The sequence below is a fragment of the Geotrypetes seraphini genome, chromosome 2 (assembly GCF_902459505.1).
Source record: "Geotrypetes seraphini chromosome 2, aGeoSer1.1, whole genome shotgun sequence".
Taxonomy (NCBI): domain Eukaryota; kingdom Metazoa; phylum Chordata; class Amphibia; order Gymnophiona; family Dermophiidae; genus Geotrypetes; species Geotrypetes seraphini.
In genome coordinates, this window is record NC_047085.1 from 501,105,424 (window position 1) to 501,121,281 (window position 15,858).

At 49.6% G+C, this 15,858-nt stretch overlaps 2 protein-coding genes across 9 annotated transcripts in view; one reads left to right on the forward strand and one right to left on the reverse strand.

Annotated features, from left to right (window-relative positions):
• Positions 1 to 5,470, reverse strand: part of ATG9B (autophagy related 9B) — a 136,048-nt gene extending 130,578 nt beyond the window's left edge. For 3 of the 7 annotated variants that reach the window (XM_033932091.1, XM_033932093.1, XM_033932086.1), the window contains exons 1-2: positions 3,863 to 5,470; positions 3,617 to 3,696 (exon numbers count right to left, since the gene is read on the reverse strand). The gene's annotated coding sequence lies outside the window, so the exon portion shown is untranslated. Of the gene's footprint in view, positions 1 to 1,146; positions 1,182 to 3,325; positions 3,466 to 3,616; positions 3,697 to 3,862 lie in introns of those variants that run through there. The other 4 variants (XM_033932087.1, XM_033932088.1, XM_033932089.1 and 1 more) reach the window with 4 other exon arrangements.
• Positions 5,471 to 5,553: 83 nt separating this feature from the next.
• Positions 5,554 to 15,858, forward strand: part of ABCB8 (ATP binding cassette subfamily B member 8) — a 78,435-nt gene continuing 68,130 nt past the window's right edge. The window contains exon 1 of one of the 2 annotated variants that reach the window (XM_033932094.1): positions 5,554 to 5,787. In XM_033932094.1, the coding sequence (XP_033787985.1) occupies positions 5,717 to 5,787 (71 nt within the window). In that variant the 5' untranslated portion in view covers positions 5,554 to 5,716. Of the gene's footprint in view, positions 5,788 to 10,334; positions 10,395 to 15,858 lie in introns of those variants that run through there. The other variant, XM_033932095.1, reaches the window with a different exon arrangement.

Genomic DNA, 15,858 nt, shown 5'->3' on the forward strand with positions numbered 1-15,858 from the left:
GCTTTTTCCATTTGTGAATCTTTTTAAATTTGTAAAAAAAAAAACTTTATACATTTAGATCTTGTAAACACGCCCCTAAATCTCATGTTTTTGAGCAGTCCACCCTTGGAATCTCTGGTTTGTACAAGAGGTAATGGAGAGTGAAAATGACTTTCCCGGCTTCCCACTGCTACAGAGTTGCCAAGTTACCTTTTTGGTCAGTCCTGATTTTTTTAACTTATATCCCGATTCATTATTCTGTTTGTAATCCCTAATACCACCAATATAAATCAGTACTTTAGGTTTTATAATGTATCAGGATAGGGTCGCAAAAATCCAGGACTAAATAACCTCGCTGCTCTCCAGCTCTACCCATTCAAAACATATAGAAACATGGAAACATGATGGCAGATAAAGGCCAAATGGCCCATCTAGTCTGCCCATCCGAAGTAACCGTTATCTCTTTCTCTCTCTGAGAGATCCCACGTGCCTATCCCAGGCCCTTTTGAATTCAGACACAGTCTCTGTCTTCACCACCTCTTCTGGGAGACTGTTCCATGCATCTACCACCCTTTCTGTAAAAAAGTATTTCCTTAGATTACTCCAGAGCCTATCACCTCTTAACTTCATCCTATGCCCTCTCATATGCTTGTATAGTGCCCATGCTCACTAACAAACTATTACTAGGATTACCGTATGCCTCCAAAAAAAAAAAGAGGATGAATTGAGACATCCAGATTTTACTTCCATCACTTTCAATGAAAATAAAAGCCAGATGTTTCTCTCTGCCCTCCTTACTAGAGAAAGACACAGGGAAAAATTTGTCCCCGTCTCCGCCCTGTCCGCATGAGCTCGTCCCCTTTCTGTCCTTGCGAGCTCAGTCCCCTTCCCCGTCCCCTTCCCTGTTCCCATCCTGTCCCCGCAAACCATCTGATCCCATCCACACAAGCCTTGAATAGTTTTATACTGAACTTTTTTCTTAAGTATAAAAAGAAACAATATTCTGTACAATTGTCATTTTATAAATCAAAGTTCTGGCTGCTGAGCTAGAGAAAGAGGTGTTCAGCTGGCAGGGCTTTGTTTATAAATTTTTATCAACACAACTAATATACTACTTTATCCTAAAGCACAAAAAAATAAATAAATAAATAGAATTTTTTTTTCTACCTTTGTTGTCTGGTTTCTGCTTTCCTCAACTTCTCCTCCTTCAATTCCTTCCATCCACTGTCTGCCTTCTCTCTGCCTCTTCCATTTGCTATGTTACTGTGCCTCTCCCACTCTCACCCCTCATTGGTCTGGCATCTCCATCTTCTTCCCTTCTCCCCACTCTCTTCCCCATTTCCCTTCAGCATCTTCTCCCCATTCCGTGTTCTCCATTTCCCTTCAGCGTCTTCTCCCCACTCTCTGTTCCCAATTTCCCTTCAGCATCTTCTCCCCACTCTGTTCTCCATTTCCCTTCAGTGTCTTCTCCCCACTCTGTTCCCTATTTCCCTTCAGCATCTGTTCCTTTCCACCCCACTTCAGCGTCTGTTCTTTACCACCCCCTTCCCTCTCTCCATCCCCCTTCAGCACCCCTCATGCGATCAGAGCATCTCCCTCCCTTCCCCTTACCTTCGTGGCACGTTTTAATTTAATTTGTTCAAGCAGCCCAAACCTGAAGTCCCAGGCGTCTGCGAAAACTTCTCCTCTGACGGAACCAGAAGATGCATCAGAGGAGAAGCTTCAGCAGACGCACGTGGCTTCAAGCTCGGGCTGCTTGAACAAATTAAATTAAAACGTGCCACAAAAGTAAGGAGAAGGGAGGGAGATAGATGCGGAGTCAATCGGTAGCTAGGAAGGAAGGAGGAAGATAGATAATAATAATAACAGCTTATATACCGCAATACCGTGAAGTTCTATGCGGTTTACAGAAGATTAAGCAATCAGAAGGAAGGGGGCTGCATGCAATCGGTGACCGTGCACGTTCCCTCCCTTAACTGCGGAGACAAGACCATTCACTGCTCCACGGGGCGGTGCATGGCTTTGTCCCCGTACCCGCGGTGAGCACTTTCTTTTTCCCCACCGTTTCGGCAGGTTACCCGCGGCTGCCGGCAGCTAGTTGCAGGTAACAGCCCACCGTGTCATTCTCTACTCCTTACTTCCATTGCTTACAAGAAAAGTAAACCTGGATGTCTCAGTCCATCCTCTTTCTGGAGTCATATTGGTAAACCTATTACTGCTATCATACCCAGAGCTAGGCTCTGCACTTTTCTCTGTTACTTCTGGAGAAGTGAAATAATGGTGAAGCAGGTAATCCCTGGTAGGGGGCCCACAAATATATGTTTGCTTGGGGCCCAATATTGTGTTAATCCTGCCCTGTATACAGAACTGTTTGCAAACACAATTTTTCTCACATATGCTTGTGGACCTAGTTCTCTCTTGTCTTCCTCAGTTTCTCCAAAAACTTGTCCAAACTGCTTTTGAACCCTTATGTTAGCTGCCTTGAGCACATTCTTCTGGTAACTTATTTCACAGCTTAACAGTACATTAAGTGAAAACAATACTTTCTGTTGCTGGCCATTATATTTCATGAAATATACTCTATTTTTAGTATTTCAAAAGGTTAAATAATTGTCCCTGGTTTAAGCATTCCTGCTGACTCTGAATCTAGATATTAACTATATAACACAGATACATGATGCCCCAAATGTTCAGAGTGTATTACATTTGTAGTACATATACTGCGATTCTTTTCCTGGCTCTGAGTAATACACATGCCAAACTGAAAGGAACCATTTGCTTGACAACAAAAACAAAACTGATTGGGAAGGGGAACGGAGAAAATAGAAATGGATTTGTCAGTAGCAGAAAAGCCCACTCTCTCTCTTTCTCTCCTGGATAAAAGGAGTCTCCAAAGAGTCCTTCTAACTTGAGGTTCTTCCAGTCATCTGAAGAGCTACAGCACAGGGCTCAGCCCTTAATCACTGGTCCTGTGCCAGCTAGGCCTCAGACTAACTCCCAAAACCCCCAAGTCATGCTTGCGGCCCTGGGCACTACCAAGACCTTCTTTGCAATCAGGGAAAAGAGAGAAACAGAACCTGACAGTCAGATGAGCTGTCTTTTGGCTAGTTCTCTCTCTCTCTCTTGCTATCTAATGGGCTGCAGCGTGCCTGCCCTCCAAAAACTGTGTTCCCTTCCTTTTTGCCGGCTTTCTGGGCAGTTTTCCCAGGGACTCAAAGCTTCCCTGTCCTCACCCTCACTACTACAAAAAAGCCACGCCGCTGTTTTTCTCCCCACCTTTTACTGCATTGAAAGGAAAGAGGAAAAAAAAAGTTCGTCCTTCTCCCATCCCCTGCCCCGTGCTTACCTTTGTCCCCCCCCTCCCATCCTCTCTCGGCCCGCCACCTAATTCCCTGGCCCGGACGAAGGGCACCACAGCCCGGCAACAGGGTGGCCTCCCATTCTCCAAAGGACCCCCGAGGCCCTTCCTGCCCCGCTGCCAGCTTGGAGCCGCGTGCACTTCTCTCTCTCTCCCCGCTGGTTGGTCGCTACCCGGCTCGCGCCCCAGCAGCTGTTGTGCAACCTCTGAAACGGGCTCCTCATTGCAGGCCTTCCAAGTGCCTGTAGTTTCTTTGGGGAAAGTGATGCTGCCACTTACCCGACTCCCGCTTTCAAGGACGGCGATCTCCCCGTAAATCAGTCCTGGCTTTTAGGGGTCCTCACGTCCTCTGGTTCTTCCTCCCCCCCCCCCAAAAAAAAAAAAAAAAAAAACTCTCTCAACCTTCGGTTATAATATCCCAGGCAAGATGTTCTGGTCGTTTAGAACTTGCTCTCCCGGCCTCAGCGGAGAAAGGTAGCAATTAAACCCTTAGGGCTCCATTCCCCGTCCTATCACAACACACACCTCTTTCCCGGCTCTGAATGGGAGTCTGCAAAAGCAGATCGCCCTGCGTTCAGTTATTGCTGATTTGATCCACGAGCTTATGATGCTTCAGATCGGTGCCAACGTCCTAGCAGAAGCCGCTGTTACTTGGTCAACCAATTTGGAAACCAGTCTTGTTTGCGCTCTATAGCTCTATCCTCCCCCCCCCCCCACCCTCCCCTCCCTTTTCTGTGGTGACAGGTCCTCGGCAAAGTCTCAGTCAACCTGTAAATTTAGGTTCTTCGGTCACCTGCAAATCCTTCTAATGTCAACAGTCTGTGCTGTGCATTAGCTTCTAGATGTATGCGGTCATAACAGGCCGTTGTTTCTCTTGAGATCCCTCTGTGCGTCTGTTCTTGTACCTACTACCTATCCAGCTATACGATTCGTTTTCTTGCAAGCTATAAATGTTCCCTCTTTCTCTAAGGCTCTGTATGCTCCCATTTCTGCCTCTGTGTTTCTTGCACTAGACACCTTAGTATTTGTGTGGATGTTTCAGCCCTTGTACTGTTTCCCCCTGGATCTATGATAGTTTGTGTTCCCGACCTATTTCAGCCCATTTGAATCCACTCCCTGTATCTTATAAGTCATCATCTTTTCTGTATCTTCCTAACTGCAGAATCTCTCCTTTCTTCTCTTTGATATATACAGACAACCCCTGCCTGTACAACACCCATTTAAATCCATCCACCAACCTATAAGAGTGTCTTTCTGATCTGCTCCATTAACTTGTTCACCCAAGCCTAGGCAATTTATGCATTAGGCAGTGCTCTGTGATAAGACTCGCTCTTTGCTCCTACTATATTCTTTGCTCTACTTCTGATCTCTAGCACATACTAATTGTGTCTGTGTTCTTCACGCAGCTCCCGGTCTCTTATCAAATCTAGCTGTACAGAAATAGCCCAGTCATACTCAGCCTTCGTGCTTGTTGCTCCAGCAGCACAATCAACGTGGTTGTTTCCTTCTTTTAAATGCAAAATTTACGTCTTCTGTACAGTTTTTAAAAAATGTGACGGGAACATAGCAAGATCTCAGATGAACTGTACCTACGTGTTAAGTGTGTGTCTCTTTATCTCTCCTACACTGTGGTCTTTATCTCTGTCATTCCTCTCTAAGTCTTTCTATAACCCTTCCCTCAAACGTAGATGCTTTCTATATACAGACCGTCAATCTCTTTCTAAGCTCTTTCGTTTCCCTAGACGCTATTTACTTTACAGACTGTCTCGCGGCCCACCCTCTCCAATTGACTGTCGCATCATAAACTCTAGCCCTCTCTGGACGCAGTCTCTTCCGTCACTCTCTAAATACTGCTTCTGCGTCTCTGCATGTTTTTTTGCCAGGCTCTCTGTCCCTCCGTATAAACGACCCCTCTCTGCTGCCAGCGCCTCCGCATACACAGTTTCCGTCTCCGGCATGGACCGACAGGCTGTCTCGCGCCCCCACGGCCCGCCACTCTCGACAATAGGGCTGTCTCGCTACGCTGTCGCCCTTCTATCGGAGGTAACAGCGTCTACAAAAAAAAAAATGTCAACAAGCCCTGTGACGTCACACCACCCGGCCTCTGACCCGCAGCCTCCTTCCTCCCCCTCAGGGCGCACGCGCGAACCCCTCGGCTCAATCTTACTACGTCTCCCCCCTCCCCCCAGGGGTAACGCCCACGTCGCTTCCTCGCCCGGACGCGCCACTCGTCAGCTGCCCGCCTACTCCTTCGCTCCTCCCCGACGCCCTTCGCAACGGGAGATGCGAGGGCTAGAAGGAGATTGCGCAGGCGTGTTTTGGGACGGAAAGGGAAGGGTCGAGCTGTGATTGGTGGTGGTGCCGGTCTTGTCCCTCTCCATGCCGCTGCAGTCCTTCCTCCAAGCCGGGCTACTGCGGTGCTCGCCGGGGGTTGGCCGGAGCGTCACCAGGTATCCAGAGGGCTAGGGTGTACCGAGAGTAAAGACAGAGGGGGGGGGGGTGTCTCCGTAAATTGCCGGTCCAAGAGCCTCTTGGGAGTTGTAGTTCAGCCGCTGGACTACATTACCCTGCAGCCCATGCGTAAGGTTTCAGCTGGTTCCGGTTATAAAATACATAAGTACAGCCTTACTGGGTCAGACCAATGGTCCTATCACAGGGGTAGGGAACTCCGGTCCTCGAGAGCCATATTCCAGTTGGGGTTTCAGGATTTCCCCAATGAATATGCATGAGATCTATTTGCATGTACTGCTTTCAATGCATATTCATTGGGAAAATCCTGAAAACCCGACTGGAATATGGCTCTCGAGGACCGGAGTTCCCTACCCCTTGGTCTATCAAGACCAGTAGCCTGGTTTCATGGTTTCCAATACAGGTCCCTAGTACCTGGCCAAAACCCAAGGAGTAGCATTATGCCATGCTACCGGGCAAATCTGTTATAGCAGGCTCTTATATTTGACACCCCTCAAAGAGTTCAAACAATAAAGAAATAGTTGGAGAGGCTCTAAAGTCTCTTAACCCACTGACTTTAGAGCCTCTCCAACTATTTCTTTAATGCTACCGGGCAAGCATACGATGAACTTTTCCTCCAGGCTCAGTATAGCTGGTGTATGTAAGCTGTTGGTGAATTCGCCTTTTCTCAATTCTTCCCATCACTTATTGCCTGTTTTTCAGAAAATTGGGGCTTCTTGACTATTTCACGCTATTATGTTAAGGAAAATAGATTTCTTTTGTAAATTAATAGTCCTTATGCCGCTGTTCTGCTTCTATTCCAGAATATCTTACTCAAATAGTCTTAATATGTGTGTGTTGGGGGGGAGGTTTCAAAGAAAAGAGTGTCAATAGTAGAACCTTTTTTCATTCCCTTATGACTTTTTGTTTTAACATCACTTTAAAACAATCAGCATTTTTAAAAATAGTATTACATTGGACTTCTGGTTGGGATCTGCTTAACACCCCCTCTGTTGAGATTACTATGCTTAAAAAGCTTTTGTCCTTATAAAAAAGACACATATTTTATCATTAATATGGCTTAAGAAAGGATTAAGAAATGCTCCAAGGACAGCAGAAATTCTCTTGCCTAGTTGACTCAGGGGCATTTTCTCTAAATTTTTATTCAATTTTCTATACCGTTCTACCAGGAGAGCTCAGAACGATTTACATCAGTAGTCTCAAACTCAAACCCTTTGTGGGGCCACATTTTGGATTTGTAGGTACTTGGAGGGCCGCAGAAAAAAATAGTTAATATCTTATTAAAGAAATGACAATTTTGCATGAAGTAAAACTCTTTCTAGTTTATAAAATTTTCCTTTAACAGTTAAAAGGAAAGATATATAAACTATAAAGTTTTACCTTATGCAAAATTGTTATTTCTTTAATAAGACATTAACTATTTTTTCTGCAGCCCTCCAAGTACTCTATTTTTTCTGCAGCCCTCACATTTAAAGTTTAATATCTTTTCTTTCTCAAAACTGACACATTTCAATCACTATATTGAAAATAAAATCATTTTCCCTACCTTTGTTGTCTGGTGATTTTATTTTTCTGTACTTTCAACTATGTTTCCAGGGCCTTCTTGTCCTTTGACTGTTTTTCTCTCCATCTTCACGTTCTGCCTTGCATCCATCTTTGGCATTAACTTAATGTTCAATTTTTCTGCTTTCTTTTCAAAATCTACGTTTCCATGTCTTACCTTCCCTTCCTATCTCTCTCTTCTTCCATCCTATTTCCATGGTCTGGCATCTCTTTCCTTCCTTTCTCTCCCTCCTTCCTTCCTTTCCCCTGGTCTGGCATCTGTCTCCCTCCCTTCCCCCATGCCCTGGTATCTCCCCCTCCCCCTCCATTGTCTGATATCTCCTTTTCTTCCCTCCCTCCCATGAACTTGGCTTCTCTTGTTCCTCTCCTCTCCCTTCTCCTTCCTTCCCTCTCTTTCCCTAATTGGGTGCAGCAGCATTTCCCTTCCCCCTTTCCTGTGCAGCAGAAGCATTTCTCTTCCCCTTTCCCTCCCCCTCCCTTTCCCTGTGCAGCAGCAGCATTTCCCTTCCCCCTTTCCTGTGCAGGAGAGGCATTTCTCTTCCCCTTTCCCTCCCTATCCCTGTACAGCAGCAGCAGCAGCATTTCCCTAGGGTCCCCCTTTCCTATGCAGCAGAAGCATTTCTCTTTCGCAGCAGCGTGTCTGGCCGGCTCAGTTGATCTTTCCGTTCAAAGCCGCGGGTGGTGGCTCCTCACGAGATCCGTGCCTGCGTCTGAAGCCTCTCTGATGTTGTGACGTCAGAGAGGCTTCCGATGCAGGAGTGGATAGCTCGAGGAGCTGCCAACCCACGGCTTTGAACAGAATGATGGACAGAGCCGGCCAGACACGCTGCTGCTCCAAAAGGAAGGGAAGGGGGAAGAGAAATGGTAATTGGTAAGGGTTTAGGCAACCTCATGGCTAGGGTGGTAGATCGACATAGCAGGCAGGGGCAATTTTAATTTTTCACAATGTTCCCACCTGTATTACCCAGGTGACTTCACACAGAGATCTTATCAGGGATCCAGACAGAGATTTTGCAGCTCCAGATGCTAGCAACCCTTGGGGGTCTCACCTCAAAGAAGACACAATGATGCCAAGACAACGGCCCACTCCCGCACAATGGCGGGAGGCTATCGACGTTTTGGATGGTATGGGAGCAAGCGAGCAAATTTCCTCAGACCGCTGGGTACTAGATATTATTCAGGAGGGTCTTAAAATCAAGTTGTATCGCCCTCCCCCAGATCTGTTTGTGGATTCTCCAGCCGGACGGCTGTAAAATGAGGCCTGGGTCTGAGCGACGGTGCAAAAGCTGATAGATGTTCAAGCCACAAAACCAGTCCCTGATGAAGAATTGGGCTCTAGCAGATATTCCATATACTTCATAGTGCCCAAAAATAAAAGGCACTGAAGACTGGGGACCGATTATGGTCCTGCAATCTGTAAATGTACCCTGAAAGTACCATGCTTCCACATGAAGATGGTCTGGTCAGTAATTGCCACAGTGGCACTGGGGGTGTACCTTCTTATCTCCATTTTCCCAGCCCACAAGAGATATCTGAGATTCCATGCAGTGGCGTACCAAGGGGGGAGGGGGGGCGGGGGGGGCGGTCCGCCCCGGGTACCAAGCCCTGAGGGGGTGCTCCCGGTCCGGTCCAGTTACCCCCCCCCCTGCGCCGGGTGTCGCGTCTGGAAACAGCCTGCAGCAAGATCGCGATGCCAGAGATCTTTGCCTGCTTCGACTGTTTCCTCCGCCACGGTCCTGCCCCTCCTCTGATGTCAGAGGAGGGGCGGGACCGCGGCGGAGGAAACAGCCGAAGCAGGCAAAAATCTCTGGCATCGCGCGATCTTGTTGCAGGCTGTTTCCCCAGGGCAGTAGCGTACCAAGGGGGGCGAGGGGGAGGTCCATCCCGGGTGCCGCCTTAGGGGGGGTGCACAGCTGGCCCGGTCCCTATCGCGCTCCTACCCTCCCAGCGAAAGCAGCATCGGCGCCATTATCGAAAAAGGTAATGGCGCCAGGCCTTGGAGCACCAAGGCAGACCGCTTCTCCCCCCTCCCAGCCGAAACCCCGCTGACCATCCTATCTCTCTCCCCCCCCCCAAGTGAACCTTTCTGACCCTCCCAGCGAAAGCAGCAAACCTCCCTCCAGTAGCGTCGGCTTTATCCTCCCTCTGCCGCATCACTGATGACGTCATCAGTAACGCGGCAGAGGGAGGAGAAAGCCGCGAAGGAGGTTTGCTGCTCTCGCTGGGAAGGTCGGAAAGGTTCACGGGGGGGGGGAGATAGGAGGGTCAGCGGGGGTTCGGCTGGGAGGGGGGAGAAGCGGACTGCCTCGGTGCTCCATTACCTTCTTCGGGCAGCAGCAGCGTTTACAATTCGCTGCTGTTGCCGGCTTCAGGCCTTGTTCTCTGCCGGGTCCTGCCTACTTCCAGTTTTCATGAAGACAGGACCCGGCAGAGAACAAGGCCTGAAGCGGGCAACATCAGTGAATTGTGAATGCTGCTGCTGCCCGATGAAGTTCAGGACATCAGGACATCGGGGAAGGAGCAGGGAGAAATCGGCTGCTGGCTTGGGGGTGAGGGTAGGGAAAGAATCGTGGAAGTGGAGAAATCGGCACGATGGCTTTGTGCAGGCTAGGGGGAGAGAGAAAGAAAGGAAAAAATAAAGAGGGGGGGCCAGGGGGAGAGAGAAAGAAAGGCAGAAAGAAAGAGGGGGACCAAGGGGAGAGAAAGAAAGGCAGAAATAAAGAGGGGGACCAAGGGGAGAGAAAGAAAGGCAGAAATAAAGAGGGGGTCAAGGGGGAGAGAAAGAAAGGCAGAAAGAAAGAGGAGGGCCAGGGGGAGAGAGAAAGAAAGAGGGGGACCAAGGGGAGAGAAAGAAAGGCAGAAATAAAGAGGGGGGTCAAGGGGGAGAGAAAGAAAGGCAGAAAGAAAGAGGGGGGCCAGGAGGAGAGAGAAAGAAAGGCAGAAATAAAGAGGGGAGCCAGGGGGAGAGAGAAAGAAGAAGGATCAGAAGAAGGAACAGAGACTCATGAAATCACCAGACAAAAAAGTAGGAAAAATGATTTTATTTTCAACTTAGTGATCAAAATGTGTCCGTTTTGAAAATTTATATCTGCTGTCTATATTTTGCACTATGGCCCCCTTTTACTAAACCGCAATAGAGTTTTTTAGCGCAGGGAGCCTATGAGCGTCGAGAGCAGCGTGGGGCATTCAGCGCAGCTCCCTACGCTAAAAACCGCTATCGCAGTTTAGTAAAAAGGGAGGGGGAATATTTGTCTATTTTTGTATAGTTGTTACTGAGGTGACATTGCATAAAGTCATCTGCCTTGACCTCTTTGAAAACCCGCGGAATATAAATGATAATTAACATTTTCTCTGCGTACAGCGTGCTTTGTGTTTTTAAAATTTTATTGTTGGTAGATCATTTTGACTTGGCCACAAAGGTAAGGGGGAGGGAGGGAGGGGAACTGCTGAAAGACATCTAATAATCCTTGCAGGCTTGACTGCAGGGAATTATTTTTGTAAAATCATGTTTTGTTATGTGACTGGCATTATCTAGACTTTAATTTCTATGAATGAATAGAATGAAAATGATATAAAATTACTTGCTTGTTTTTATGTGCGTGCGCTGAAGGAAAGTGGAGAGAGAGTGGGCTGAGGATGCTGAAGGGAAATGGGGAAGAGAGTGGGGAGAAGACGCTGATTTATAAATTGTCAATTGTACAGAATATTGTTTCTTTTTATACTTTAATATAAACAATTCAAGGCTTGTGTGGATGGAATCAGGTGGTTTGCGGGGATGGGGACCGAGCTTACGGGGATTAGTCCAATAAAATTGTATTTTTTTATATCTCATTATTTGTTTTATTTTTATTTGTTAATTTATAAAGTGGTGATTGTTATGTATCAGTTTTTTCAAATTTACATCTACTGTCTTTATATTTTGCACTGAATTAGAGGACATGTGTTACTGTTTTTTGTGGTGTTGCATTGTATCCAGGGTCTGGTTTCTTGGCGGATCAGTTTAACTTTTGTCTACATATTTCTATTTTTAGTTTGTGATTATTCCATTTTGGGCGAGGGTGTATCTCTGTTCTGTGTGTATGAAAAAGACATAGTTTTCAGTTGGCATTGACTACAGGACCAATTGACTGTGCGGGATCTGGCTTGTTTAGTTTTACAATGTATGTGTTGGTGTTCTAGTGCTCACTGCAGTGTTTAAGATGCAGCCTTTTCCTAGGTACACTCTTGTGGTGCGATATGTAGATTGGTACTAAAAATCATATTTTTCATATAGATGGGGGGGGTGTCAAAAAATGATGGGCCCTGGGTGCCACATACCCTAAGTACGCCACTGCCTGCAACTACTCCATATGTACTTCTAATGTCATGACAATTTAGACATAATTTATGTTTTGTTATGTTTGGAATAATGGTTACATATATGAGGTTCAATAAAAGAAAATTTTCACTGCCTGTTTCTATTCTGACCATTTATTCCATTTCATGGTTATTGCAAAAAAAAAAAAAAAAAAAAATTTTTACATGGGGGGGGGGGGTGTCAAAAAATGATTGGCCCCGGGTGCCACATACCCTAGGTACGCCACTGATTCCATGTCCTGCAAAGGCATTTCCAGTTTGATCTGGACTGGATTGTCAACTTCATGAAGAGTCATCTAGAACTGACCCAATGCTTGGACTGCATCTACCAACCCATGCAAACAGAAACTCAGGAAGCAGATTGCAGATCTAGCGATGCAAGACCCCATTGCCGGGCATTACCTTCACATCCTGAGCTCGATGGCAGTCATCCTGGAAGTGGTTCCCTGAGCAAGAATGCATATGCATCCCCTACAGGATTCCCTCCTCGCCTGGTGATTCCCTTCCAAATGCAGTTTAACCTGGACAGTGGCAGTGAGGAGCAGCTTGCATTGGTGGCTCCGAGTAGACTCCTTATTGAGGGGTGTTCCTCTCCAAATCCCCTCATGGGTGATCCTCAAAACCAATGACAGCCTATCGGGCTGGGGGGGACCCATTAAGAACATAAGAATTTGCCTCCGCTGGGTCAGACCAAGGATCCATCGAGCCCAGCGGTCCGCTCCCACGGCGGCCCATCAGGTCCATGACTTGTAGAGTTGTCTTATTGTCTAACCCGTTGATCCCTACTCTTTTATATCCTGAAAAAACCCTTTTTATCCCAGGACAAGCAGGCAGCATATTCTCACATGTGGGTGACGTCATCTACGGAGCCCCAGCGCGGACAGCTTTTCAAGCAAACTTGATTGAAGTTTCAAGCTTGCTATGCTGTACCACGCATGTGCATGCCTTCTCCCTCCACTAGAGGGCGCATCCCCACCTCGTGGTCCTCAGTTCTGTTTCTTCCGCGGAGCCAGAAGCCCTGTTCGTTTTGTGCTCCGTGCCTTTTTGCCTTCTGCCACCGCGGCTGATTTATTTTTCTTGGTCGCTGTGCTTGGTTTGTTATTTTCTTAGTTCGTGTGTACGGTATTCGTCGAAAAAAAAAAATACATTTTTTTTGTTCGGCTCCAGGGGCTCCCGGAAGCCGCGGCCACGGGACCTCGTTCGTTCCCAGCCGGTTTTTGAGTTCATGTCCCGTCCCTTGACGGGCTTTAAAAAGTGCACCCGGTGCGATCGGTTGCTCTCGATCACCGATCCCCACCGGTGGTGCCTGATTTGCCTGGGGGCGGATCACCCCACTGACTCCTGCTCTCGGTGCTCCACGTTCCAACCGCTTGCTCTCCGCCGCCGGCGTGCCCGTATGGCGGAGCTCTTTGCTGTGGACCCCGCGGCAGGAAAGGCCTCGACGTCGGCCTCAGCTTCGGCCCCGGCCTCGACCTCGGCCTCGACTCCCTCGACCTCGCCGCGGCTACCTTCCTCTTCGAAACCGGCGTCTTCGACCCCGAAGCCGAATCTGGGTAAGTCCTCGCTTCCTTCCTCGGCTCTAGGGTCTTCGAAGAAGCCATCCTCGGGCTCCTCGACGGGGGCGGGTGGGTCGTCCTCGGCCCCGCCCCGGTCGTCGAAGTTGGGTGCCCCGCGGGAATACTCGTTACCGAGGTCGCCTTCGAGGGAGCACCCGCCGACTTCGGACATGCCATCTATGATGGCTGTCCCCGTTTTTCAAGACATGCTCCGGGCGATGATCGCCTCGGAGCTGTCCTTCGCCCTGGCCCACCTGCAATCTGCTTCGGCCTCGGCAGCCTCGGCCTCGGCTCCGGTGGTCCCGGCCTCGACCCCGACCTTGCCCTCGACCTCGGTAGTCGACCAGTCTGAGCGGAGTGTGCGGCCTCGGGACAAGGTGCGCAGGGTTCGCCGGATTTCCTCTTCGTCTTCCTCGTCGAGGTCCTCCCGGGGATCCTCTCCCTCGGGTCGGCCTCGGGCGAAGCATCGGTCCCGCAAGCCTAAGCGCCCTCGGGGGTTGCCTCGGCGGCGGGGTCGCTCTTCGCCAGCGAGGCACACGAAGGCTCTGAAGATCTCGGAGCTCCGCCTGGATAACCCGAGGCTTGTGCGTTCCTCGGAGGGAAGGGGATCGAGGGACTCCTCCCTGAGGAGGATGGAGCTTGCCTCGGTGCCTCGTACCCCGGGGACTTCCCCGAGGGGTTCCTCGGGGCATCGACCCCGACGAAATCCTGTGGTGTGGCTTCGTGGGGCTCAGAGTCTGGTACCGGGCGGGAACCCAGGTATTCCCGGGAGGCTTCCCCATCCTTCTTGACGGGCCGGGCCTCTAGATCTCCTTCCCCGACCGCGAGGCCCTCCTCTTTCTCGAGGTTTGTCATTGACATGGGGAAGGCTTTGGACCTCGACCTTTTGTCTGGGTCCCAATATTCAAAGGAGTTTCTGGAGGAGCAAGATTTGCCATCTCCCCCACGTGAGTCTCCGCGCCTACCTTTAAACAAAATTTTACATCAGGCATTTTTGCGGAACATGGACTCCCCTTATGCTGTCACGGCGGTTCCCTCGAAAATGGAGTCAAAGTACCGCACAGTCCCCTGTAAGGGGTTCGAGAAGGCGCAGTTGTCCCACCAGTCTTTACTGGTGGAGTCGGCTCTGAAAAAGTCCCAGCCTTCTCGGGTTTCGGCTGCGGTCCCGCCCGGGCGTGAGGGGCGGACCCTAGATAAGTTTGGGCGCCGCCTCTATCACAATTCGATGATGGCTAACCGTGTGCTTAATTACGCTTTTACCTTCTCGTCCTACCTGCGCAAGATGGTGAAGGCGATGCCCCATTATCACGGGGTTATGCCGGATTCGCATAAGAGAGACTTTGGCGAGTTTATGGAATCCTTGTCTCAGCTGCGCTTGTTCCTCTTTCATGCCATCTATGACGCTTTTGAATTGTCGTCACGGGTCTCCGCCTTCGTGGTGGCGATGCGCCGTCTTGCGTGGCTGCGCACGGTGGATATTGACCTGAATTTGCAGGAGCGCCTGGCCAATTTACCTTGCGTCGGATCAGAACTTTTTGATGAGTCTCTGGAGGCGGCGACTAAACGCCTGTCCGAACATGAGCACCCTCTCGCCTCCTTGGTCCGTTCTAAAGCCAAGTTGGCGACTCCGAAACCTTATAGACCTCCGCCGTGGCGTTAACCGCAGAAGTCTACGCCGGCGTTCTCCAGGCCTCCTCCCCGGCGTCCGCCTCAGCAGGCCAGGGCACAGCACCAGAAGCCTCCAGCGCAAGGGGCGTCTAAGCCGGCGCCGTCTTTTTGACGTGCTGAGCGGATGGGGGCAGGCCCCCTCCGCGCTTTCGCCGACCCCGCTTCCCATCGGGGGGCGGCTAAGGATTTTTCATTCGGCCTGGACTCTGATCACTTCGGACGCTTGGGTACTCCGTGTCATCTCGGAGGGTTACTCACTAAACTTCCTGACTGCGCCACCGGACAATCCGCCAGCCGCGTCGCTTTCCTACCGAGCGCAGCTTCCTCTTCTTCTCTCGGAAGCCAAGGCCCTGTTGAGCCTTCGGGCGGTGGAGCCGGTTCCCCCCGAACAACGGGGACAGGGGTTTTACTCCCCTTATTTTTTGGTCCCGAAAAAGACCGGGGACTTGCGCCCCATTTTGGACCTCCGGAAGCTCAACAAGTTCCTTGTCCGGGAGAAGTTCCGTATGTTATCGCTTCCGGTCCTGTTCCCACTCTTGGACGAGGGGGACTGGATCTGCTCCCTGGACCTGAAGGAAGCTTATACCCATGTTCCGGTGCATCCCGCCTTCCGCAAGTTTCTACGGTTCCAGGTGGGGGAGTTGCACCTTCAATATCGGGTCCTCCCCTTTGGATTGGCTTCGTCCCCTCGAGTCTTCACGAAGTGCATGGTGGTAGTCGCGGCGGCCCTGTGTTCTCAGGGTCTGCAGGTTTTTCCCTACCTGGACGACTGGCTGATCAAGGCCTCCTCCAGGGAGGGGGTTATCTCAGCGACCCGACAGACTATCACCTTCCTTCAACGTCTGGGGTTCGAAGTGAACTTTCCCAAGTCCCAACTGTGCCCTGCTCAATCCCTTCAGTTTATCGGGG